At 43.5% G+C, this 27,507-nt stretch overlaps 1 protein-coding gene across 1 annotated transcript in view; it reads left to right on the top strand.

Annotated features, from left to right (window-relative positions):
* The window catches only part of prex2 (phosphatidylinositol-3,4,5-trisphosphate-dependent Rac exchange factor 2), a 140,024-nt gene that overhangs the window by 29,942 nt on the left and 82,575 nt on the right, over positions 1-27,507 (top strand). Inside the window, exons 7-13 of the mRNA XM_062521192.1 lie at positions 3,951-4,084; positions 5,439-5,542; positions 16,159-16,308; positions 18,024-18,168; positions 24,181-24,281; positions 25,784-25,887; positions 26,308-26,357. Of these exons, the coding sequence (XP_062377176.1) occupies positions 3,951-4,084; positions 5,439-5,542; positions 16,159-16,308; positions 18,024-18,168; positions 24,181-24,281; positions 25,784-25,887; positions 26,308-26,357 (788 nt within the window). The remainder of the gene's footprint in view (positions 1-3,950; positions 4,085-5,438; positions 5,543-16,158; positions 16,309-18,023; positions 18,169-24,180; positions 24,282-25,783; positions 25,888-26,307; positions 26,358-27,507) is intronic.

Below are 27,507 nucleotides of genomic sequence, written 5' to 3'. Positions count from 1 at the left end.
CCGTTCTCGCTTCCAACCTCCACTGATTGCTCGTTAGTGTTGACCTGCAGCACAGCTGTGTATGAGTGTGTGTGTGTGTGTGTGTGTGTGTGTGTGTGTGTGTGTGTGTGTGTGTGTATGTGTGTGTGAGAGAGGTGTGTGTGTGTGTTGGTTGTGAAATGTGTGTGTACTGTATGTGTGTGTATGAGGTGAAGTACTGTATGTGTACAGTATGTGTGTTTGAACAGGAGCATGTATATGAATGCACTTTTGTACATAGGTGTGTGAGTTTGAGCATGGCCATACTGTGTGTGTGTGTGTGTGTGTGTGTGTGTGTGTGTGTGTGTGTGTGTGTGTGTTGTGTGTGTGTGTGTGTGTGTGTGTGTGTGTGTGTGTGTGTGTGTGTGTGTGTGTGTGTGTGTGTGTGTGTGTGTGTGTGTGTGTGTGTGTGTGTGTGTGTGTGTGTTTGTGTGAGTATGTATGCATGTGTGTGTGTGTGTGTGTGTGTGTTTATGTATGCTTGTGTATGTATGCTTGCGTGTGTGTGTGTGTGTGTGTGTGTGTGTGTGTGTGTGTGTGTTTCAAATTTGCTGATGATCCTATGACATGGTTGTACCCTGTGTTTCCTGTGCGGTTGGCACCCTTCAGGCTCACTTCTGGTGTGGTCACTCCCCCCCCCCCCCCCCCCCACCACACACACACACACACACACACACTCACACACACTCACCTCCTCCCCAGACCATGTGACCGCACTCTGACGTCCACAGACCAGCAGCTGGCCGCTCTTGCGCGCCGTCATCCTCCAAAGGGTTGCCCAGGGGACGCAGTGGCTCCACTTAGTTCTGCGCGGAACTGTCTCCAGTTGGGGGGAACGGGTACCGGAACCTTCCATGGTTCTCAGCGCTCACAGACACGCCATCTCTCCGTGCCGCCCCAACCCAGAGATAAAAGGGAAACAGGAGGCTTCCAGTCTCTCTGCTGTTAGTGAGGCAATGGGTTTATGTTGCTGGAGGTTGAGATACGCTTGTCTTGTGTTTTTACAGTGGAGTTGCACAAAGACTTTTCTCTGTTCTAACAAACGAGTGATATATGGATGTGTGAGTGTGAATGCGTGGGTGTGTGTGAAAGAGAAAGAGAGACAAAGAGAGGGAGAAAAGTCATAATTCGCAGTACTTTCCCGGTATGTGTGTGTATGTGACTGTGTGTGAGTGTGTGTGACAGAGAGAGAGAAAGAGAAGCAAAGAGGGAGAAAAGTCATAATGCGCAGTACTTTCCCGGTATGTGTGTGTGTGTGTGTGTGTATGTGTGTATATTTGTGTGTGTATGTATTTGCGTCTGTGTGAGAGCACACCGATGAGCTCAGCTTCCCCGCTGTTGTGTCTGCCACTCCTTGGACACTTAAAAGGGGCGGATGAGAGCGGGCCGAGGCAGCCGCTGGAGCTCTCTCTGAGACTGCAGCTATCTGTGGGTATCTGTGGAGAGATGTTTAGACTACGGCTCTGAGAAGCCACAGCGTGGAGCAGCTCCACTGAGTGGAACAGAGACGAGAGAGAGAGAGAGACAGAGAGAGAGGGAGAGAGACTGGGAGAGAGGGAGAGAGAGAAACGTTGTGTGGGAGATGAGAGGCAGAAGTGTAGTGTTTCATTGAGGACTGCAGTGTGTGCGTGTGGGTTTGTGTTTGTGGGGTTGTGTCTATGTGAGAGAAAGAGAGAGAAAGGAAGAATTGAACAGGGCATGAAAGTGTGTGTGTGTGTCTGTGTCTGTGTCTGTGTCTGTGTGTCTGTATGTGTGTGTGTGTGTGTGTGTGTGTGTGTGTGTCTGTGTGTCTGTGTGTGTGTGTGTGTGGAATTACTGATTGTTGAAAGTTGTGTGTGGGATAGTGAATGAAATCTTGTACGTGTATTGTTACTTGTGTGAGCACTTTCAGAGGTTGAGAGTTTTTAGGAGGGAGAACTTTTTGAGACAGTATCTTTGCGTGCATTAGACGTGTGTGTCTTTCTCTTTGTGAGTGTTTGAGGGAATAAGAATGTGTGTGTAGAGTCTTTTGTGCATGAGAAGTGGAACTCGGGGGAATAAGATTGCGTGTGTGTGTGTGTGTGTGTGTGTGTGTGTGTGTGTGTGTGTGTGTGTGTGTGTGTGTGTGTGTGTGTGTGTGTGTGTGTGTGTGTGTGTGTGTGTGTGTGTGTGTGTGTGTGTGTGTGTGTGTGTGTGTGTGTGTGTGTGTGTGTTAGTGGTTGAGTGGAAGCGATATGGGGGCTGCAGCTGAATCTGTGTCCCTGTAAAGGAAGTAGAGGATCTGTATGCCGTCTGAACAAACAGAGGACCACTGCTGCTCACACACACACTCTCTTTCTCTCTCTCTCTCTCTCTCTCTCTCTCTCTCTCTCACACACACACACACACACACTCACACTCACACACAGAGTCAGATCTGGTCTGATCCACTCACCAGAACAACAGTCTGAAAGCAACACAGTGTAGTTCTTTAATGGCTTCAAACTCATTTTAGACACAAACACACACACACACACACACACACACACACACACACACACACACACTCACACACATGCACTCTCACTCGCACACACGCACATACTCACACCTGGAATGAATGTGCACTCATTATAGCCCATTGTAACACGTCTTAACCCAGAGACATCAGCGTCTGCTCTATTCTCTAGTCCTGCTGTAACCACAAGCACACCAGTGGAAGCCACATGTGACCGGCACACAGAGACAGGGATTGAGTAGAGCAGACCAGGAACATTTCTATAACGCTTTTCTCCACACTCAGAGTGGGTGAAGGAGACAGTGGGGGAGTGTGTGTGTATTTGTGTGTTTGTGTGTGTGTATGTATGTGTGTGTGTGTGTGTGTGTGTGTGTGTGTGTGTGTGTGTGTGTGTGTGTGTGTGTGTGTGTGTGTGTGTGTGTGTGTGTGTGTGTGTGTGTGCGTTTGTGTGTGTGTTTCTATATTTGTGACTGAGAGAGAGAGAGAGAGAGAGAGAGAGAGCGAGAGCGAGAGAGTAAAGAAAGAGAGATAGACCCTGACTCAGACCATTTCTCTTGCAGACAGTAATGCTTAGCACATTTTCTGGCTCAAGAGATTGGGCACTGTAGGTTATATTTAGCTTGGGAGCGGGGTGTGTGTGCTTGTGTGCGTGTGTGTGTGTGTGTGTGCGTGTGTGCGTGTGTGTGTGTATGGTGTGAGTTGGGGGATGAAACAAGGAGCATAAATTCCATCTGAAGACAAGGTAAGGGGTGGTGGTGTTAGTTTGGTAGTTGCGGGTGAAGTGGTGGGGGGTTGGGGGGTGGGGGGGGGGGTGCAATCGTTTATCAGGCTCAGCAATGTGGTCACTATCCCATGTACAGAGCTGCATATCAGCGGCCTGTCAGGACGGTGTTATTATGCAGGACTATAAACAGTAATCTGGTGTGTATGTGTGTATGTGTGTATATGTGTATGTGTGTGTGTGTGTGTGCATGTGTATCTGTAGTAGTAGTAGTGATATTAGGAGACTGTCGGGACAGTGTTATTCTGCTGGAGTGAAAGCACTGATGTAGTATATCAGAATTGCCAGGGTACTTTCCAGCGCTGAAGCCTGGCGGATTTGCTCTGGTCCCCAAGATAGGACACATGGTTATTCCCAGAACTCGTATCAGACGCTGTCTCCCATTATAGAAATGGACAGTGTGGTCAGAGGAGATATAACCTTTATCCTTGTTTCTCAATTGAAATAAGATAAAAATTAAAGAAAACAGTGTTATGTTGTAACAGTTTCTTGATTAAAACAGAAAACGGTTTGATGTTGTGGTGTTGGAATCTTCAATATTTTGTCTTCTCTTGCTGCTTCTCACTGAAAGCGGGAACTGTTTATCTTTTAAATGTTCTATTCCTGTCTTTGTTTTTGCTCGATCCTGATGATTCTTCCCTACAGCTGCATTCTGTTCTGTCTCGTCCACTGCAGGGTTCTAACGTGACGGACACCTGCACTGAGATGCTCATGCACGGCGTTCTGCTGAAGATCTCGGCAGGGAACATTCAGGAACGCATCTTCTTCCTCTTCGACAACCTGCTGGTGTATTGCAAGAAGAAGAACAGGTAACGCTGTACAGTACACCTATCACAGCAGGGTGTTCGCAAAAACAATTAGAATGTCTATTTGTGTGTGTGTGAGAGTGTCTTTCTGTCTGTGAACATTTGAGGAAATAAGAATGTGTATGTGTGAGAGTCTTTTTGTGTGGGAGGTCATAGGCTGAATTGCTGGGGTTCACATGTATAGCGTTTTCACACTAGCACATCGATCAGGGTTCAAGCCTGGATGATTTGATGTCGGAGTGGGTTAAACCCGGCTTGTCTGAGTCTGCTTCACAACCAAACACCCACTTACACCTCTGGAGGTGGATTGGACTAAAGGTCTGGGCAGGGTCAATTTTAGTGTGAATGGGTCCTGATATTTCTTCTCTTCTTGATTGTGACCGGAATTGCCATAACCTGGAAGTAGCCCATGTCAGTTTGGTTTGAGTTAACAAAAGAAGGGTTGAGCATGAGTCAAATAACCTCGCGGTGTAGTCTTTGTTTTGAATTTGGGACCAGGCTACAGTGTATAACATTTTTCTGGATAAAGGAAGAAGTGTTTCTGGGGCTTAACTTGCAGGTGTTATTAATGCCACAATCATGGGTTCAATTCCCCGGGACTACGCGTAGGCCACTGATGACAGTGCATACCTGTACTATTAGTTGTTCTGAATATGGGAGTGTGGAGTTAGAATATACATTAAAGATGCAGTCAGTGATTGTGCTTGATGGCGCATTTGTTTATGTTTATATATTTGCTTTTTTCCCCCAAAATAACGTACACTGTATTTTAACCAAGGACCAAATAAAACACACCACAGATGTACTGTAGCTCACCCCTCCCTTCAGTATTCCTGGAGAAACTCCATACAGTGTTTTGTTTTTGTTTGGGGGGACAGGCTGTACCCACTTTGTTTGTCTCCAGTTTTTGGAGCCTGGACTGCTTGCAGAGCCCGTTTTGTTTTTACAGTGTACTCACAGGATGGACAGCTAGTGGATTATGTGGCGTTACGCTGACTGCACTCTTAAATCAAATCAATTAATGTGAAAGTAAGAACAGGTGAGGTGTCAACATCTTAACACTTCAAAAAGCGTCCAGAGCAAGAGCACGGCATACCTCAGGGATGCATGCAGAGGTGCTGGATTGCTCAAGTCCAGGAAGTAAAGGTCCAACCCCGACAACCATCTGGATGTATTCATCCTCCTAATTCCCAAGTCAAAGATCTGGGCCAACCAGTGAGTCAAATAAGGGGTCTGAGTAGAAAAACATGGACTGGATTTTCAATCAGTTAGAACTTTGTAGAACTTTGACACTGCTCGGTGGTACCACTTTTGCCGCCATATGTGACTACTCAAAGAAACACCTCTTTGTTGTCAGGCGTTTAAAGAACAGCAAGGCGAGCACGGAGGGCCCCCGGTACCTGTTCCGTGGACGGATCAACACAGAGGTCATGGAGGTGGAGAACGTGGATGATGGCACAGGTAAGGAATGCCTCACAACATATCAGTCAGAATCTTAACATTACATCACACAGTAAAGGGAGGTCCTGGAACTTGGCGAGCCAGACAGTATATGGGGCTAGTAAAAACGTAATATACATTTAGTCTTGATAGTCCACCACTGCACAGGTGTGTTGGCCCACTGATCGTTGTTCCTGTATGCCCCATGGCTAGTACACCACTGAGCTCAACCTACCAGACTTAACACCCACAATGCAGAGTGATGGCATATAGTGAAACTACATGGAATAGTGGTAGAGTATAAGAGTATATTAAGCCTGAGCTTTTATCTCTGATTACAATGGAATACAAATAGTATCTTGTGTGACCAGTGATACTGCCTGTGGTGCATATGGTGCCAGTTCAGACTCACTTGAATTACTGTGCAGTTCTAACTCATCTAATGCAAATGAGAGAAATCATCATCCTCTCTCTCTGTTTTTATACTGGTGAACGAGTGGCTGTGCAGATGATGGGCTCATTGTAGCTTAGCCCCAAAAAACATGCTGATCATAAGTTATATTTGTGGAAAGCAATCATTTTCCATCCCTCAGGGGGCACTTAATATCGGGCATTTTTCTTATTCCACGCGAGTCGCTCGGTCGGATGGCTAGGTGGATGCATTTCAATTTATGAAGAGTAAACAGACACCGGCTTCACACACACGCTGCGGTGGCTCGTGGGTGTTCTCTGCCGTCTCCCGGGACCCGGCTCAACACGACTCGACCCGAAAAACCGGGATAGCACGGAATAGCACTGTTGCGCAGCAACCGTGGACAGCCGTAATTATATTGCGTCTTGACTGGCGGGGGTGGGAGGGCAGGCAGGACTGGGACTTCCCATGGTTCTCAGAGGCCTGGCGATGAGAGCCACCCAGCTCTCATTACTTCCCTGTTTAACTTTTCCGTCATTTATCATGGCCCAGGCTAAATACACTTTCTCGCGGTGGAAGAGAGAGGCCCTAAAGACTTTTGGCATGAAACATATGTCTGATGGTTGCTGGTGGTTGAGGTAGTGAAATCATGATGTAGTGAAATTTTCTAATTTCCATCCAGTGCCGCTGACAGTCGACCCATACAGAAAAGAGTATCGCTTGGAACTGTCCATTCTGAGACCACCAAGCCATCACTACTGCTATTGTTAAGTTATCAATAAGTTACGGAATATGCAATATATTCTGTCATATGATGATGACAATAAGTATAGAGTGATACTGTTGTATTTACAGTTGTATACAGTTGTCTCTAGATATTTTATTCCATGACAGCCCATTTGTATATACTGTAACATAGACTATTATGTAACATAGAAATCTCAGGATTGTAATGGAAACTAGAAATGCAATTCCAAGGAATTACCAGTGCATGAAAATGCAAAAAAGTACAGATAGATAATGGTTACTAAGGTGTAGCTAGGGTAAACATGGTGGTTGCATAGTTTAATGAAAGTTCATAGTGTGAAGGTAGATGCTTTAAAGCTTAAACATTCCAGTTCTAACTTAACTAATGATTTCTAACAAGTATGTTAAAATGTCAACTATGTTAACAATGATAACCAGGTTGATTGGTTTACTTAGCTAATGATTTCTAACAGTAATGCTAAAAATAATAACAATGCTAACAATGCTAACCAGGTTGACTAGCTAACTTAGCTATGATTTCGAACAGTAATGTTAAAAATGCTAACTATGTTAACAATGTTAACTATGCCAACCAGGTTGATTAGCTAACTTAGTTGATGATTTCTAACAGTTACGTTAAAAATGCTAACTATGCTAATTATGCTAACAATGCTAACCAGCTTGATTAGCTAGCTTAGTTGATGATTTCTAGCAGTTATGCTAACAATGCTAACTATGCTAACCATGCTAACTAGCTAACTTGCTACTGAGGACTTCTATTTTGAAACATTTGTCGATAGGGTATCCAAGGCTGCCGCTATCAGGAGTAAAGAAGTTACTGTAGTAAAATCATGTTGGTTGCTATGGAAACGGTCATAAACGCTTAATTTTAATGGTTGCTATGTTGGTTGCTAGGTACATGGAGGTCTCATGTAGTTGACTGGAGGCATAGTTGATGATAACTGACAGTTGGAATGGTTGAACAGTTAAATAGTTGAGTAGTTTCAATGGTTAAATGATTTAATAGTGTATTATTGCAGTGAGGACTTTTATTTTGAAACAGTTGTGGAAAGAGGAAACAGTTAACAGGATATGTAGTCTTCACAGAGAGATTGTATGCTTAAAGCCTGAGAGAGAGAGAGCTGCTGCAGCTGGCCTGGCCACCTGGCATAAGATTCTAATTGCCCTATTATGATGTCATAATCGCAATGTTAAGTCTATGGGGAAATTGTCATTTTAATTAATTAATAGTTCAAAAAGTATAAAAGTTACAAAGTTGAAAAATACAAAGCCCGGATGGCCTAAGTAAGACCTACGCAGCGCAGTTTGAATGAAGTTTCTACGTTAAACGGTTGAAGCTCCATTAAGTGCGTTAGAAGAAGAACTAGAAATGCAATTCCAAGGAATTACCAGTGCATGAAAATGCAAAAATAGATAGATAATGTAGATATGGTTACTAAGGTGTAGCTAGGGTAAACATGGTGGTTGCATAGTTTACAGAGAGTTGATAGTGTGAAGGTAGACAGTTAAAAGATGAAACATTCCAGTTCTAACTTAACTAATGATTTCTATTCATGTTAAAATGTTGATTAGCTAACTTAGCTAATGATTTCTAGCAGTTACGTTAAAAATGCTAATAATGTTAGCAATGCTAACTTTATTAACAATGCTAACCAGGTTGATTAGCTAACTTAACCGATGATTTCTAGCAGTAATGCTAAAAATGCTAACTATGCTAACAATGCTAAATTTGCTAACAATGCTAACCAGGTTGATTAGCTAACTTAGTTGATGCTTTTTTGCAGTTATGCTAAAAATGCTAACTATGCTAACTATGCTAACCATGCTAACTAGCTAACTTGCTAGTGAGGACTTTTATTTTGAAACATTTGTTGCTAGGGTTTCCATGGTGGCCACTATCAGGAAACAAGAAGTTACTGCAGTATAATCATGTTGGTTGCTATGGAAATGGTCATAAACACTTAATTTGAATGGTTGCTATGTTGGTTGCTAGGTACATGGAGGTTTCATGTAGTTGACTGGAGGCATAGTGGATGATAAGTGACAGTTTGAATGGTTGAACAGTTCAATAGTTGAGTAGTTTCAATGGTTAAATGATTTAATAGTGTATTATTGCAGTGAGGACCTTTATTTTGAAACAGTTGTGGACAGAGGAAGTAGTGAAACAGGATCTGTAGTCTTAATGAGATTGTATGCTTAAAGCCTGAGACAGAAGGTGCCTCTCATAGCGTTTACGCGTCCTCTCTCGCTCCTCACTGATCTACATAAAGAATGATGGAGCGGCAACAATGGGTTAGTCTAGCCCTTCTTCTATCTTTCTTTATGTAGATCATTGAGGATCGAGGAGCGAGGGAGGACATATAAACGCTGCTTGAGAGGGACCCACAGTAAATACTTTAAAAGTTGTATGTAGATAGTCTAATTAATGTTGATAGACAGAATGTTTAATGGATGTTGATAGGCAGATTGTTTAATAGATATTGATTGACAGTTTAATGGGTGGATGAGTGAATGGTCTGAAGAAGATGAATGGATAGAAGGTTGGATGGAATGTGCCTTATATTCTTGTTAAGAGAGACACTGATACAGCTCTCTGAGAGTAGTTGACACAGGTGTAATCAATTTAACTGGCTAGTCTTAAGAGAGCCAGAGTACTCTTAAAGCCTGAGACAGAGTAAATAATTTAAAAGTTGAATGTAGGTAGTCTAATTAATGTTGATAGACAGAGTTTAATGGATGTTGATAGACAGATTGTTTAATAGATGTTGATAGACAGTTTAATGGGTGGATGAGTGAATGGTCTGAAGAAGATGAATGGATAGAATGTTGGATGGAATGTGCCTTATATTCTTGTAGAATGGAGAGACACAGCTCTCTACTGAGAGTAGTGGATACAGATACAGGTGTAATCAATTTAACTGGCTAGTCTTAAGAGAGCCAGCCTGAGACAGAGTAGATTGTTTAAAAGTTTAATGTAGAGCGTCTAATTGATGTTGATAGGCAGACTGTTTAGAATGGGTGGATGAGTGAATGGTTTGAAGAAGATGAATGGATATAAAGTTGGATGGAATTAGGAGGACTTATTTTGATACTGTTGTGCGCAGAGGATACAGGGGAACAGAATATGTAGTCTTCAGAGAGGAGCCTGAGAGAAACTGACAGTTGGTGCCCAGGTGGCCGGCCACCTGGCCTAAGATTCTAATTGCTGCCGTGATGTCATAATGAGCAATGTTAAGTCTATGGGGGAAATTGTAATAGTTTTTAACTAATAGTTTAAAAAGTATAAAAGTTACAAAGTTGAAAAATATAAAGCAGGCATGGCATAAGCAAGACCTACGCAACAACGTTTGAATTAAGTTTCTACGTTAAACGGTTGAAGCTGAATTGGCTGCGTTAGAAGAAGAAGTTTAATAATAACTAGAAATGCAATTCCAAGGAATTACCAGTGCATGAAAATGCAAAAATATATAGATAATGTTGATATGGTTACTAAGGTGTAGCTAGGGTAAACATGGTGGTTGCATAGTTTACAGAGAGTTGATGGTGTGAAGGTAGACAGTTTAAAGATGAAACGTTCCAGTTCTAACTTAACTAATGATTTCTATTCATGTTAAAATGTTGATTAGCTAACTTAGCTAATGATTTCTAGCAGTTGTGCTAAAAATGCTAATTATGTTAGCAATGCTAACTTTACTAACAATGCTAACCAGGTTGATTAGCTAACTTAGCCGATGATTTCTAGCAGTAATGCTAAAAATGCTAACTATGCTAACAATGCTAGATTTGCTAACAATGCTAACCAGGTTGATTAGCTAACTTAGTTGATGATTTTTTGCAGTTATGCTAAAAATGCTAACTATGCTAACAATGCTAACTATGCTAACTAGCTAACTTGCTAGTGAGGACTTTTATTTTGAAACATTTGTTGCTAGGGTATCCATGGTGGCCACTATCAGGAAACAAGAAGTTACTGCAGTATAATCATGTTGGTTGCTATGGAAACGGTCATAAACACTTAATTTTAATGGTTGCTATGTTGGTTGCTAGGTACATGGAGGTTTCATGTAGTTGACTGGAGGCATAGTTGATGATAACTGACAGTTGGAATGGTTGAACAGTTAAATAGTTGAGTAGTTTCAATGGTCAAATGATTTAATAGTGTAATATTGCAGTGAGGACTTTTATTTTGAAACAGTTGTGGACAGAGGAAACAGTTAACAGGATCTGTAGTCTTAATGAGATTGTATGTTTAAAGCCTGAGACAGAAGGTGCCTCTCATATAGCGTTTACGCGTCCTCTCTCGCTCCTCACTGATCTACATAAAGAATGATGGAGCGGCAACAATGGGATAGTCTAGCCCTTCTTCTATCTTTCTTTATGTAGATCATTGAGGATCGAGGAGCGAGGGAGGACATATAAACGCTGCTTGAGAGGGACCCACAGTAAATACTTTAAAAGTTGTATGTAGATAGTCTAATTAATAAGTTGATAGACAGAATGTTTAGTGGATGTTGATAGGCAGATTGTTTAATAGATATTGATTGACAGTTTAATGGTGGATGAGTGAATGGTCTGAAGAAGATGAATGGATAGAAGGTTGGATGGAATGTGCCTTATATTCTTGTTAAGAGAGACACTGATACAGCTCTCTGAGAGTAGTTGACACAGGTGTAATCAATTTAACTGGCTAGTCTTAAGAGAGCCAGAGTGTACTCTTAAAGCCTGAGACAGAGTAAATAATTAAAAAGTTGAATGTAGATAGTCTAATTAATGTTGATAGACAGAGAGTTTAATGGATGTTGATAGACAGATTGTTTAATAGATGTTGATAGACAGTTTAATGGGTGGATGAGTGAATGGTCTGAAGAAGATGAATGGATAGAATGTTGAATGGAATGTGCCTTATATTCTTGTAGAATGGAGAGACACAGCTCTCTACTGAGAGTAGTGGATACAGATACAGGTGTAATCAATTTAACTGGCTAGTCTTAAGAGAGCCAGCCTGAGACAGAGTAGATTGTTTAAAAGTTGAATGTAGAACGTCTAATTGATGTTGATAGGCAGACTGTTTAGAATGGGTGGATGAGTGAATGGTTTGAAGAAGATGAATGGATATAAAGTTGGATGGAATTAGGAGGACTTATTTTGATACTGTTGTGCACAGAGGATACAGGGGAATAGAATATGTAGTCTTCAGAGAGATTGCCTGAGAGAAACTGACAGTTGGTGCCCAGGTGGCTGACCAGCTGGAGTAAGATTCTAATTGCTGCCGTGATGTCATAATGAGCAATGTTAAGTCTATGGGGGAAATTGTAATAGTTTTTAACTAATAGTTTAAAAAGTATAAAAGTTACAAAGTTGAAAAATACTTTGCCCACATCGCGTAAGTAAGACCTACGCGACATAGTTTGAATGGAGTTTCTACGTGAAGCGGTTGAAGCTGAATTGCGTGCGTTAGAAGAAGAACTAGAATTGCAATTCCAAGGAATTACCAGTGCATGAAAATGCAGAAATAGATAGATAATGTAGATATGGTTACTTAGGTGTAGCTAGGGTAAACATGGTGGTTGCATAGTTTACAGAGAGTTGATAGTGTGAAGGTAGACTGTTTAAAGATGAAACATTCCAGTTCTAACTTAACTAATGATTTCTATTCATGTTAAAATGTTGATTAGCTAACTTAGCTAATGATTTCTAGCAGTTACGCTAAAAATGTTAATTATGCTAGCAATGCTAGCTTTACTAACAATGCTAACCAGGTTGATTAGCTAACTTAACCAATGATTTCTAGCAGCAATGCTAAAAATGCTAACTATGCTAACAATGCTAAATTTGCTAACAATGCTAACCAGGTAGATTAGCTAACTTATTTGATGATTTTTTGCAGTTATGCTAACTATGCTAACAATGCTAACTATGCTAACCATGCTAACTAGCTAACTTGCTAGTGAGGACTTTTATTTTGAAACATTTGTTGCTAGGGTATCCATGGTGGCCACTATCAGGAAACAAGAAGTTACTGCAGTATAATCATGTTGGTTGCTATGGAAACGGTCATAAACGCTTAATTTTAATGGTTGCTATGTTGGTTGCTAGGTACATGGAGGTTTCATGTAGTTGACTGGAGGCATAGTGGATGATAAGTGACAGTTGGAATGGTTGAACAGTTCAATAGTTGAGTAGTTTCAATGGTTAAATGATTTAATAGTGTATTATTGCAGTGAGGACTTTTATTTTGAAACAGTTGTGGACAGAGGAAACAGTTAACAGGATATGTAGTCTTCTGAGAGACTGTATGCTTAAAGCCAGAGAAACTGACAGTTGGTGCCCAGGTGGCCGGCCACCTGGCGTAAGATTCTAATTGCTGCCGTGATGTCATAATGAGCAATGTTAAGTCTATGGGGGAAATGGTAATAGTTTTTAAATAATAGTTTAAAAAGTATAAAAGTTACAAAGTTAAAAAATACAAAGCAGGCATGGCATAAGCAAGACCTACGCAACAACGTTTGAATGAAGTTTCTACGTTAAACGGTTGAAGCTGAATTGGCTGCGTTAGAAGAAGAAGTTTAATAATAACTAGAGAATGTAATTCCAGGGAAATTACGAGTGCATGAAAATGCAAAAATGTATAGATACAGTAGATAATGTAGATATACAGTAGTTACTAAGGTGTAGCTAGGGTAAACATGGTGGTTGCATAGTTTAAAGAAAGCTGATAGTGTGAAGGTAGACAGTTTAAAGCTTAAACATTACAGTTCTAACTGAACTAATGATTTCTAGCAGTTATGCTAAAAATTTTAACTATGCTAACAATGCTAACCAGGTTGATCAGATAACTTAGCTAATCATTTCTAACAGTTATGCTAAAAATGCTAACAATGCTAACTATGCTAATAATGCTAACCAGGTTGATTAGCTAACTTAGCTAATCATTTCTAGCAGTTATGCTAAAAATGCTAACAATGCTAACTAGCTAACTTGCTAGTGAGGACTTTTATTTTGAAACATTTGTTGATAGGGTATCTATGGTGGCCACTATCAGGAGTAAAGAAGTTACTGTAGTAAAATCATGTTGGTTGCTATGGAAACGGTCATAAACGCTTAATTTTAATGGTTGCTATGTTGGTTGCTAGGTACATGGAGGTTTCATGTAGTTGACTGGAGGCATAGTTGATGATAACTGACAGTTGGAATGGTTGAACAGTTAAATAGTTGAGTAGTTTCAATGGTTAAATGATTTAATAGTGTATTATTGCAGTGAGGACTTTTATTTTGAAACAGTTGTGGACATAGGAAGTATGAAACAGGATCTGTAGTCTTAATGAGATTGTATGCTTAAAGCCTAAGAGAGAGCGAGCTGCTGCACCTGGACTGGCCACCTGGCATAAGATTCTAATTGCCCTATTATGATGTCATAATGTAATGTTAAGTCTATGGGGACATTTTAATAGTTTTTATTTAATAGTTCAAAAAGTATAAAAGTTACAAAGTTGAAAAATACATAGCTGAAGTCACCTAAGTAAGACCTACGCAGCGCAGTTTGAATGTAGTTTCTACGTTAAACGGTTGAAGCTGAATTGCACGCACAAAAAGCGTTAGAAGAATAATAATGACCTATAATAAGAATAAATCGGATAACAGTAGAGTGCATTTTCATGCACTCTAATAAGAAGACTTGGAATAACAGTACAGTGCATTTTCATGCACTGTAATAATAATAAGAAGACTTGGAATAACAGTACAGTGCATTTTCATGCACTGTAATAATAATAAGAAGAAGTTTTGGAATAACAGTACAGTGCATTTTCATGCACTGTAATGACTGGTGATCAGAAGCTGATGCTGTCATTGGGTACAGAACGCTATGATTACTAATGCCTGGTGGGTGTAATAACATGCTAATAGCATGCCAATGTCAGTCTTGATGTCACGTCTCAGTCAAGGTGATCTTTGATTGATCTTTTATCAATCACAACAAACTAACAGCACACCCCAATTCACATATAAGCCAATTTACATAGACAAATCCAAAAACATAACACATAGGAAATATTGAAAAGGTCACTTGATTCGAAACCACAGAAAAAGGGACTTTCATTGCTTTTCGTCCATTGAGACATTTTCCTCAGACAGGGACCATTGTAGGGAGATCTCGGTTTCCCTTAAATCGATGAAAACACCACCACGAGGGCGTTTCTCTTTGTCCGCCGAGACGAACGAGATCAATTGGAGCCTCTTCTCAGATCAGTCGGGTAATTCGTCTGGTTTCCACGGTGCCCAGGAATTGAGAGGTGAATCAATGCAGCTGTCAGCCCTGGCCATCGGAGCTCTCGTGGCCGACATCATGCTTCTGCCTCAACACCAGATTGCTCATTTAGTTGTGCAGCCAGAGAGGAAATGGATTTGTAAAGATAAAACCCTCGGACATGTTTGCCAAGTGCACAGATGCTCTCAGATATGTAAACAGACATTTCAGCTCTGTAAAGGTACAGTGATCTAATAGGAAACCAATGACTTCAGAAATGTTAAGATGCCTCAGATGACACAAGACATACCCAATCATAAACAGGAACTTCAGCTTGACAGTACTCTATCATGCAGTTATGATAGCATCATGTAAATGATGTTCATCTTTCCTCAAAAAGTGATTAACAGTGATGTAACATGCTTTGTTGGACACCATTAGACTGAGAGTACACAGATGTATCAGACTTCTCAAATGTATGAATGACTCCAGATTAAACATGTGCTCTAACAAAGGGATGAATTTTTATAGATAGCCTCTTAAGGGGCCAAGCCCATTAAACACTAGCACAGTACATCAAGAAACGGCACAGCACATGGATTGTGGAAGCTTTTTTTTTTAGAGAGGGGGGGCGATGAGGGGAAAGATTTAAGATTTCGGGACCTTGTTTGTTCTCTTGTTCTTTTGTTTCCTACCCATGAGGCTGTTCCCATTCCGTGTTAGAGTGCCATAAGTCCTGTAATTATTGCAATCAATGAGGCCCAGTTGTCCTTGATCCGTTTTATTCGGAGGGTGTTTTTTTCCCGATGGCTGTTTCATGTGGCGGTGTTCATTTGTTTGAAACTTTTTAGCACCCTCCACGGGATTTCGCGCTGTTGTCGTGCGCAGTTTGAGTACATCCAGTTTGTCATCCTTGCCGCTTTGATAGATGGCCTGCGACTCGTGCGGAGGCTTGCGGAATGCCAAGAGCAGTCATGCAACGAGGGGCAGCCACATGAAATCAAACAGGCCTCAGAACAGTTCAAAAAGGAGTGCCAGGGAGACGCAAACCAAGCCCGACGAGAAATGTGTTTCACAAGTGTGGACGCTTCCTCGGTATTTATTCATACATAAATAAAAGAACCAGAGTGCAACAGAAAAACTTGATCCTTCCTCTTTCTCTGCCCTGTTTATTCCATCCCTCTGCCTCTGCCCCGGCCACTGTGACTATAGCGGACTACCACAGCAGCGGTAACATCGTCAACAACGGCTGGAAGATACACAACACGGCGAAGAACAAGTGGTTCGTGTGCATGGCCAAGACGCCCGAGGAGAAGCAGGAATGGCTGGAGGCCATCTTGAAGGAGCGTGAGAGGAGGAAGAGTGAGTACACACCTGTTTGTACGTTATGTGGAGACTAATGAACCAACAGTGCATGGGTTCACCGGGTGTAAAAGTTCAAGTTCCTACAGGAGAGGTTGTTCTATTTCTTTTCATTTCAGGTTGAAAGGAGGGAAAGTGAATAGTACGAAATGTGTTTACAAAGTGATGACAAAAAACAACTTTGAAGTGTTCCGATATAATTAAAATGTTCTCAAGGCCATGACGCTCCGTTCACCTCTTGATTTTAAAGATGAGCTAATGAGACGGTAGAGCTGGTTTGTGCTCACACATGTGTGGGAGGGACTTAAACAGATACACCTCTGCCAAGATGGTCTGTTTACATTTGGCATAAACATTGTTTCAATGATCTGATCATTAGGCTGCATGATCTCTGTATGATCAGTTGCTACATCCAAACAGGTATGTGTCTTTTATTGCGATATTTAATTGCCATGTTTGGTTGAGTGATTCCCACTACAATCAGATTTTTATAGATACTGTATCTGCCACATGTGTGCCATTCCACATTAGCATCAGGGCAAATAGCCCCCAGTTCTGCACACATTCTGTACGCATGCTGATCTCTCAACTGTGGATGACTGTGGGCAAGTGAAGCTCATGCCAAGTATAAATGGGGCGAGAGATTCCCACCCGGGTATCCATCTCACCCAGGACGAGAGAGAGGCGTCATGGCCGCCAGTCTAATTAACCATGGCACAGGCCGTTAATCCAGCAGCAAGGTGTAATAGGCAATTAAGCTGTTAGGCGTGACGACATTAGGAGCGCACAACGTTTGGTTGTCCTGATATCTGCATATCAAATGCACTCATTCATGCCACAACAACACAAGGCCAGAGGCATGTTGTGTGTCGTGTTAATGCTTCCCTAATATGCTGACATGCTTGAGCCCAACCTTGCAATTATCTCTAGGACATCTCTTTGTTATTAGATTGGACTTATTTCATTGTATACATAATAAAACATTATGATCATTCTGCACAAAATGGTATTATCTTAAATATGATATGATGTTTATTGTTTAGCGTTTGCATGTTTATTCTCGGTTGGTGATGTTTCGCATGTGTCTCACGTTCTGGTGGTGAGAAGGAGCCTGCACCAACATCAGAGTAGCATTCCCTGAAGCAACAAAAAAAAGCCCACAAAGCAAGCACATTTGTTTAAAAAACATTCTGTTTAGAATACATGAAATACTGCACGCTGCCGATGCATACCAAAGCCTTCTGCTGGAGAACTTTTAACTTTTACGATGTGAATGAGTCGAGGCCACGAGTGCTTTGTATTCTTCATGCATGCCTCATGCACGTTGTGCACATTTCTGAGAGCTCTGTGTTGGACCGTCTCACGCTCGGCTCACAGCTGGCCCACATCTGTTCTGTCAGTGCCTACGAAGGAGATAGTCCAATGGCACTGCATGTGTTTGTGTGTGTGTGTGTGTGTGTGTGTGTGTGTGTGTGTGTGTGTGTGTGTGTGCATGTGTGTGTGTGAATTCATGGGCTTGTGTGTGTGTGTGTGGGAAAGCATGTGTATCTTGGTGCATTTGTGTACTAGTGTGTGTGTGTGTGTGTGGGAGGTGGGGGGGATTCATGACTTGTTTATGTGGGAGTGGATTCATGACTTGTTTATGTGTGTGTGTGTGTGTGTGTGTACAGTATGTGTGTCTGACTGTCTCTCTGCCTCCTCTCCTCCTCTCGCAGCCCATAGGTTGGGGATGGAGCAGGACACCTGGGTGATGGTGTCGGAGAAGGGGGAGAAGCTCTACCAGCTCATGTGCAAGCAGGGCCACCTCATCAAAGACCGCAAGCGCAAGCTCACCACCTTCCCCAAGTGCTTCCTGGGCAGGTAGGTTGGCTCCACTTCCTGCGCTCTCGGCTCTGTCTCATGGAATGTTGCATCTTGGGAAAAGAAACTGCCGGCTGTGTTCCTGTGGCCCACCTGGTAGAGAGAGGTGTGAGCAGCACCACGTCAACCAAGCATTTACCCAAGTCCAAGTCCAAGTGTGATGTTGAGTGATGTTTTTTTTTATAAATATGTTATTCTATATTTTGCAGGATATTTTAAAAAGATGAATAATTCAATATTCCTGTTTTGCACAAACTCATATGATTTCTGATCATTTGTTTCATACCCACCAATAGTGGACATATCCGATAGTCACGGGCATGACAGTAGCACACATGTGCTATGGCCATTTAACATGGACATTTGGACCTCTCTTCTTCCACCAGGGTCCACTTTGGTTGGGCTTTTAGTGTGTTAAGGGTTGCATGAGGGAGAGCTGTTGAATAAATGGACGCCTTAGTGAGTGAATAGAAAGCTAATGAGTCCCTGTGAGTCATGGGGCCCATTGACAGTGCTGTCGATATGACACAGCATTTAGCGCTATACCCCTGAAAGGGCCCTAGCAGAGTCTCAAATGTGCCTTTAAAACTCAAAAGCAGTCCAATAAATGGACTCTAAGAATGTGATAAATCCTGTACTATTATAACGTTACAAGCAGTAGACGGTATATCACTCCGTTGAGGAGGACCTTGCTGATGTTGGTGGTTGGTGTCTGTTTCCGCGACTAGCGTGTGAAAAGCACTCTGAATGCGACCATCTTTGTGTGGGACACTATTAATAGCAATCCTATTAAAGTCAAAAACGGGTCCCCTCATCCTTCCTTTTGAGTCTAAATTTGTCAGGAGATGTGAAGGAAAGCGGCGGCATGGCCTGTGGGGAGGGAGGGAGAGAGGGAGGGAGGGAGGGAGGGAGGTAGGAGCCCATCTGGATTTGAACCATCCGGGAGAAGAAGAGAAGAATCTGGATAATGTATCTGTGCCATTTAGTCACAGTGAAATCGGACCCAGAGGCAAGCCAGTCTCCCCCAATGAATCTTGTTTAAAGATTATTTGTTGAATATCTGGGAGTGCGGGTCTCATTGAACGTGCCCATAAATCAGGGGGATATGTGGTTATGTCCCTGCTCACCCCTCACTTTACACACACACACACACACACACACACACACACACACACACACACACACACACACACACACGCACAGACGCACACACACACACACACACACACACACACACACACACACACAGACACACGCACAGACACACGCACACACACCACCTCTGAGACTGGGACAGGGTTCAGTGTCCAGCCTCTGACAGAGCAGAGGATTATTTTAAGCCCTCCGTCGAGACATCCTCGAGGTAACTACCGTAGCAAGGTCATTATTTTCTCCCAGCACTGTGTGTGTTTGAATGGAGAAAGAATATCCTTCAGTGGTTGTGCAAAACGCTCATGTACTCTGTGTGTGTGTGTGTGTGTGTGTGGTGTCCTTTACTCTATCAGTCCTTGGATGTGGTGAGTGTGTCTCTTGGTGTGCCTGCCTGCCTTTTTTTTTTTTATCTGCGCTTGTGTGTATGTATGCGTGTGTTTGTGTCTAGCAATAGCATCATATTGTTCTACTGAAAGCAGGTTGCTGGACGTTGTTGAATCCATTAAGGGTTGATACATTTACGTTGCCAACACACCAGCTGTTCTACTGTAGAATACTATGGTGTTCCACTTTTACAGAGATTTTAAAATAGCTTTTAAAAGGTGGTTTCAGCCATGCAATCGTCCCTTTTAGTCCGATTGAATTATATGAGTTGTCTTACACACAGAAATCTTTATATTTTGGACGTTGTGTTTGAGAGCTGGAACTGAATGATATAAAACATGGATGCTCTTGCCTGGAGTGAGCTCAGAGAAAATGAGGCATCTGCCTGACCTCAAGGATTTTCTCCTTTCTTCAGTTGAGGAGCAGGGAGTGCAGAGATATTGGTCTGACTTTTTCTTCTTTGGCAAGAGAAGAGTGGTCTGAGGGCTCTCCAACCATGATGTCCCCAACGATAAAAGCACATTCTTGTTTCTGGTGGTAACCTACACTGGTAGAGCTGAGTTGAATGCACACAGCGCAGAAAGCATAGTGTGTCACCGGAGATGATGACTTTCTGGTTGTGCTTGTAGCCTCTCGTGTTCTACCATAGCTGTATGTGAACATAATGTACGGTACAAAACCTGTACTGTGGAAGAGATAAGGAGGTGTGACTTCTTTCTGTGGCTTGTCTTTTTTTGAGAGAGAGAGAGAGACCGAGAGAGAGAGACCAAGAGAGAGAGAGAGAGAGAGTCCAGTGTGATAGTGTGTGTGTGTGTGTGTTAACTTCATTCATACAGACCCACATGTTGCCATCTGGTCTTGGCATCATGGCCCTGGCGTCCAGATCCCTGTGAGTGAGTGAGTGAGTGAGGAGGGGGAGAGGGAAACCCAGCTTCAAGGGCTTGGCTTCCTCTGGACATGTGCTCAAGGGGTTTGCCTCCAGGCGCCTGGTTCTTCAAAAGCATTGTGTCCGCAGTAATAGGGTGGCGGGGAGGGAGACTTAAGTGGGTCTTATGTTATACGGCACAGGAAACAAACTCAACAGACAACTGAAACTGTTTTTAGACTAATGGTTTGAAGGACTGTGTTGGCCTGCTGTTGTTTCTTTTGCACTGTCAGTTCAAAAGTGTGCACTGTATTCATTTAGACAGAGAAGACATAGCGAAACTTGTGCATACTTGTGGCTTGTATACACTGAGTGTGTATGTTTGGGAGTGTGTTTGTTGCAACTGTGTGTGTGTGTGTGTGTGTGTGTGTGTGTGTTTGTTGCAACTCTGTCTGTGCGTGAATGTAAGTATCTTTGTGTGTGTGTGTGTGTGTGTGTGTGTGTGTGTGTGTGTGTGTGTGTGTGTGTGTGTGTGTGTGTGTGTTTACAGGGGATTGTTTAGTGGGCTGTTTTCTCCCTCAGTGTCTTTGCACTCCTCACAGCACAGGGCAAGTGTTATACAAGAGAGTTGCATGGAACGGTCTGGTCTGGAGAAGGAATGGCTCTGTCAGCCGAGGAGATTAAAGGCAACACACACACACACACACACACACACACACACACACACACACACACACACACACACACACACACACACACAGTCAGGGCTGTGAAAATCCCATATGGTGTAGAGAGACGTATAGTCTTGCGACTTGCGACTAGTGAAAGTGCATGCGTGAGGGATTCTCTTTTGGCTGTACAGTCCGGTACACATATGCGACCAAACTCTCACTTACGCGTCTGTTCCCCAGATTTTAATTACTTTTGGCATTCAGCGTTTGCCTGAGTATTTGTTGGAGAGGAGTCCACCGCGATATCTTGCTGATTCGATACGGAGGAGTTTTGGCCGTGGTCCTCGCTGCTCCGATTGCAATGGCAGGGTCCTCTCACTTTGAGCCTTTGAAGTGGACCACTGCTTTGAAGTTGGATCTCTTCAAGACAAGTAATATGGTGTTATCCAATGTTTGCAAAACAATAGTTCTTGTTTTTATTTAAACACTCACTGGGTTAAACCACACGGAAATAAACATTGTAAACACCCCCTGATAAAAGTCAGCCTTTTGGATCATCAGTTATTTGTATCTCGCTCAGAACTCCTAATTCCGTCTTGCACTGAGCATCTGACTGGAGCATGGGCTATACATTAAGCTCGTGCAGGCTGTGTTATCCTTCACGGAGAAGGCAGTTCAGTTTTTTCCACGTATACACACTCCGTCTCAGCTCGACTTGACCCCCCGGGCGGTGTGTGCTTTGAGAATCTGGACACTTTTTGGGAATTAAACTAACAGAATAAATATCCTAGTTAGTCCTGACACAAGGTATATATACACACTGCCACCACACCACCTCAGCTGTCAGGAACCTAATCACACTCACCAGGAGAGAGCCTTCGTGTCTGTGGCAGGGCGAACAGCTTGAAGCGGTTAGACGCCCGCAATTCATGGCATAAGTGACTGCTATTTGTCATAAGGGGCCATGGGAGCGATGTATTCCAAACAGACGAAGTGTTTTCCTACGCAGGGCTGGGTGAGAGAGGTTGACTAAATCCTCCATCATTCTCCCCCCAGTGTCTCTTTCGCTCCCGGGGCTCTCTGCTCCCTCGCTCCCTCGCCGGCCTGTGGGAGCCTCTCTCCTTCTTTCCCGCCTCCGGTCACTCTCTCTCTCCCTCTCTCTCTCTCTCACTCTCTCTGTCCTCTCTCTCTCTGCTCTTTTCCTCAGCCCTCTCTCTTGTAATAAGAAATTTGAGTCATTCAACTCAAATGTTAGACATGAAGGAGCACATACAGGGTAATCCTTACCATCCTCTCATCTGTCTCATGCAATGAGAAATCATTTTCATTCAAAGTGTGTGTGTGTGTGTGTGTGTGTGTGTGTGTGTGTGTGTGTGTGTGTGTTTGAGTGAAAGATAAATTGATAGACTTTTGTTTCCTTTCAGAGAATAGGATGTTAGAGCTATGACTTGGTAGGCTCAGTGCAAGTAGCCATTCTCTCCTTGTTTCTGCTTTGCTCTTTTTCTTTCTCTCCCTCCCTCTTTCTCTCCCTCTCTCTCTCTTCCTCTCTCTCTTCACTCTAATTTCTCTCTCTCCCTCTTCATGTCTCTCTATCTGTGTTTCTTTCGGATTTCACCACTGGGTTCCACAAACTCTGGAACTCTGGGAAGACCGCAGCATTGCTCTGGTGGAGCTGGCCATGTTTGTTTTGGTTTTGTGGAGAGGGACAGACGGCCGACGAGGGACGTGTGTGTGTGTGTGTGTGTGCGCAGGGGTGCAGAGTGAGATATCACTTCCCCCTCTAACTCTCTGGAGTTCCCCTCCTTCCTTGGCAACCCAATTATGCAATTTAGTCAATTTGGGCTTGGAGAGGGCTTGTGAGTGTCTTGGCTTGTTGTTTCTCGTGTGTGTGTGTGTGTGTGTGTGTGTGTGTGTGTGTGTGTGTGTGTGTGTTCGTGTGTGTGTGTGTGTGTGTTCGTGTGTGTGTGTGTGTGTGTGTGTGTGTGTGTGTGTGTGTGTGTGTGTGTGTGCGTGTGTGTGTGTGTGTGTGTGTTTCTCTCCCATCATGCTGTGAGTGATCAACATCAGAGCTCAGCGGGTGCTCTTTGCTTGGGCCACTCAGAAATAGTCGGAGGCTTGTGGACAGGAGTTTGTGGACTTGGGTATCGCGTTTCTGAAAAACCAATAAAGACCTGAACTGGGTTTGGATGTCACAATGAGCTCAATGTTTACATTTATTCTACATATCATACACACACTGCCCAGGCAAAACTGTGTAAATATACTGAAATCAGTCTGTATGTTATCTTTCGGAGAGATGTCTGTTGTGTCTTAAGGCAAATAGAAGACTTCTGAGAGACGTCTGGAAATGATACTGTGTATCCAGCTAACTCTTGTGAGATAAATCAGGGGACTGAAGTACATCCAGTCAGTGTATATCTGGTTTGGTTTATTTCTTTCTAGTTAATTAACTCCAAATACATACATACATGCAAGCAAACAACATGTAATGTGTAACATGTATGTAAATCAAATAAATGTCGAAATAGCGTGTGAAAGAAGCTTAGCAGAAAAGTAGGCCTATATTTCAACAGCTGTTAAAGACATTATAGCAGAAACATCTCTCCTTGTTTTCTGTTTTTATCTTGTGCTTGTACTCGTGCTCTGGCATACAGTAAGTTGTTACTGCTGCTTTACCCCCTACAGAGGTTTTGTGTCACCGGCTGAGTAATGTATGAGATATACTGTGTATGACTTCACTACAGCTGTTTAGTTCCCATTGTGAGTTTTCCTTGCCCCTTAGCCAATGTTATCATATGTTTGACATATAATGTATTTGAGCTGATTGCAACTGTTCCTCCTCCAAAGGGGGCTTGTGTCCGGGCTGCTGTGGGGGTTTTATACGATCCGTTCAGGGGTATGGACTGAGTGCAGCTGTTTTGCTTGTGCGTCCCCTTGCAGTGAGTTTGTGTCCTGGCTGATGGAGATCGGGGAGACGGACAACCCGGAGGAGGGGGTGCACCTGGGCCAGGCCTTGCTGGAGAACGGCATCATCCACCACGGTCAGTTCCCTTTTCCTCTCCTCTCCGAAGACCTCCATTCATTCATCCCTGTTATTCCTATCACTGCCTGACAACCAGGGCGTCCATCAGGCCTACACAGACCTGAGCCTGTTAACCCCCACCGGGCCTGTCTTTTGCTTTTGTTAAATGATTCAGAAGATGTGTACACTGGAAACGAAAGCTCTTCTGACAGTTGACAGTTGAGCGTCGTTGGCTTGTCTGTGAGAGCAGCAGACAGAACCAGGGTCCCTTAAAGGGTCGACGGAGCCTCGAGGAGGGTCTTTTTTTTATTTTATTTAAACAGCACGTCCAACATGTCACGGTCCAGCACCGTCCACGCTGACGCGGACCATATTCTCGCTGCACCTTCTTCCTCATGGACACGCTCGTAGCTGTCACGGTTTGTTATTATTAACGGCAACTACAAAATGACCCTCGCAGGACACCATAACAATGATATCATCCCGGGACGTTGGACGTGGGGGTGTTGAGAGGCATGTGGAGCAGATGGCTTCTTTATAAGCAGTGGAAGTGTAGCGTTTACTTAGGGGATTATAAATATTCATCCTTTCGCACCCACTGTTTGTTTTAGATTGCCCAAATTGTTGCGCTGCAGCCTGCCTGCGAGGAAAAACTCTTATGCTTAATGTATTCACACCATTTACAGTGTCTCTCTCTGTGTGTGTGTGTGTGTGTGTGTGTGTGTGTGTGCTTGTGTGTGTTGTGTGGGGTGTATAGGTACATGTGTGTACATGTGTATTTGAATTCCATGCATGCGTGTGTGTGTGTATGTATGTGTGCTTGCATTTGTGTGTGTGTGTATATATACTGTACTGTATATCTCTGTGTTTGTATACATATAGGTGTAAGTTCTATTTCCTGAAAAGCGACTGGGCCTGGTCCAAGTGGGACACTGAATCCCTCTGCTGCCTGTTTCTCCTGTCTGACGGCAGCACAGAAATGAGTTTGGGCCTCCGGAGGCCAACTTAAGCTCAGAGAGAAAACTGTCTAGAGGGACCCCCATAGAGACTCAACCAGACTCTCAGGGGAGTCGGGAGGCTGCATAGAGTGGAACCCCACCCCCCCGCATGACTTTTTCTGGAAGCGAAAAAGCCTTAATGCTCACTTTCTTGAGGAAATATTGTTTGAACCGAATGTTTTCCATTATTGTAAAAGGTTCTTCAAAGCTCTTTCAGCTGAAGTTTTGGAAGTCGCTGTACTCTACTTCCAAAGCTATCTCTTAAATTCAGGGCTTGGATTAGAAACAGTAGGTGCTTCCCTGGAGGCAGACACGGAGGCAAGCGCTGTTTGATTTGGATGCGTTTTAGTGCCGCTTTGTGTCGTATCCCCAGTGTTGCCAGTCATGCGGGCTAAAACAAAGCTATTTTGCCTTGTGGTCGTTTCTGTCTCCCCGCATTGACCTCTCTCTGTTCGTCCTGGCGGTTGCTCGGTTGTCAGAAATGTTCTTACGGGGAACGTTCTTGTTCTTGCTCTCGCCGCAGTGACGGACAAACACCAGTTCAAGCCCGAGCCAGTGCTCTACAGGTTCCGCTATGACGACGGCACGTACCATCCCCGGAGCGACATGCAGGATGTCATCTCCAAGGTAACCGGCCGTGGGTCCATTGTGCGGCCCGCCGCCCCTAACGCTTATGGATTGTTTTTGGCCCGACCTGCCGACGAGGCGTCCCAATATGCTAACCATCACTTTGTCTGTGTCCATTTCACCTCCCTCCCCCCACCCCCACCCCCACGTGTTTGTGTTTCGCTCCCCGCACATCTGTCACTTCCTGTCTCTCTGCCTCCCCATGTCTCTGTCTCCTCTCCGCTCTCTCCCTCTATTTCACTCACTCTTTTTACTTTGTCTTTTTCTCATTCTTTCTCTCGATCCCTCTCTCCTTATCTCTTTGCCTCTTCTCTTTCTCCACTTATTCTCCCTCTATCTCTCCATCTCTTCCTTTCTCACCTTGCTCTTGCTCTCTCTCTCTCTCTCTCTCTTCCTCTCTCTCTCTCTCCATCTCTACAGGGTGTCCGGCTGTTCTGCAGGCTCCATAGTTTATTCACTCCAGTGATCAGGTAATGGCTCCAGTGCACAGCCTTGCCTCATTAAACATGTCTCTCTCTCTCTCCAGACGTTTACACACACACACACACACACGCACACACACACACACATGACGCACACAAATGCGCACACACTCTGGTGTTGCCAGGTGTGACTAGACTCCCGTGGCTCCAGTTTCTCTCTCTCTTCCTCTCATTCTCAGTTCCTCTACATCTCTCTCTCTCTCTCTCTCTCTCCCTCCCTCTCTCTCTGTTGAGCTATATATAGCGCCCCTGCCCAAAAAGAGTGACATCAGAGGACAAGCTGATTTCCAAAAAAAAAGTGCCGAATCATTGCAGCCCCAAAACCCATAGCCCACAACATTTTCCGCTCCTCAGTCCTCTCTCAGTCAGATGAGGTGCTGGAAACTTGCACAAGTGCCTCTTTACTGACCCGATAGGGAGCAGATGCAGTAGATCGATGAATGTATAGCAATGATAGAGAGAAAGAGAGGTAGAGAGGTTTAACACCCATGGTGTGCAGGGCGTGGGGAGGGCATCCTGAGCCCACTAGCTGTGGAGAAATGGAGGCCATTTTACAGACCCCCACGGAGGGTGTTTCCTGTGGTCCGAGCCATATGATGTTTACTCACCGAGGGTCAGAGTGAAGTCTCCATTCATCAGGGTGACAAAGGAGCACTTCCTGTCTTGTGGGGGTCATTTGTGTGTCTGTGTGGTGGTATTGATGTCAGTGTGATTTGTGTGTGTGTGTGTGTGTGTGTGTGTGTGTGTGTAAGCTTTCAGAATGAATTCACACAGCTTCTGCTTTGAAGCTGCCAGCGTCTGTTTTACATTTCAACTCTACGGAGTCGACTGTGTTTTCATAAAAAGTCATTTTAAACGCTGCTCAGGGTGTCTTTTTAAAATGAAAACTGCAATTACAAGCTGTGGACTGAGACATTCATATCCTATAACAGCCAGCAAAAAAACATTGAGTTGATAGCAGTGGAGAAACGTATTATTATCAATTTAGAGAGCACAGTGAGCAATATGACAGTTGAACTATATCCGTGCTGTCATTTGTGGAGTACAACTGGTCCCTGATGGTTTTTTTGGTCAGCGTGTTGTGTCACTATAAAGTCTAGCTTGTTAGCTAACATTAGCTCACGTTGGTATGGCAGCA

This window comes from Sardina pilchardus, chromosome 19 (genome assembly GCF_963854185.1).
Source record: "Sardina pilchardus chromosome 19, fSarPil1.1, whole genome shotgun sequence".
Lineage (NCBI taxonomy): Eukaryota > Metazoa > Chordata > Actinopteri > Clupeiformes > Clupeidae > Sardina > Sardina pilchardus.
The sequence above is the reverse complement of the archived record's forward strand: the minus strand, read 5'-3'. Positions and strand labels throughout refer to the sequence as shown.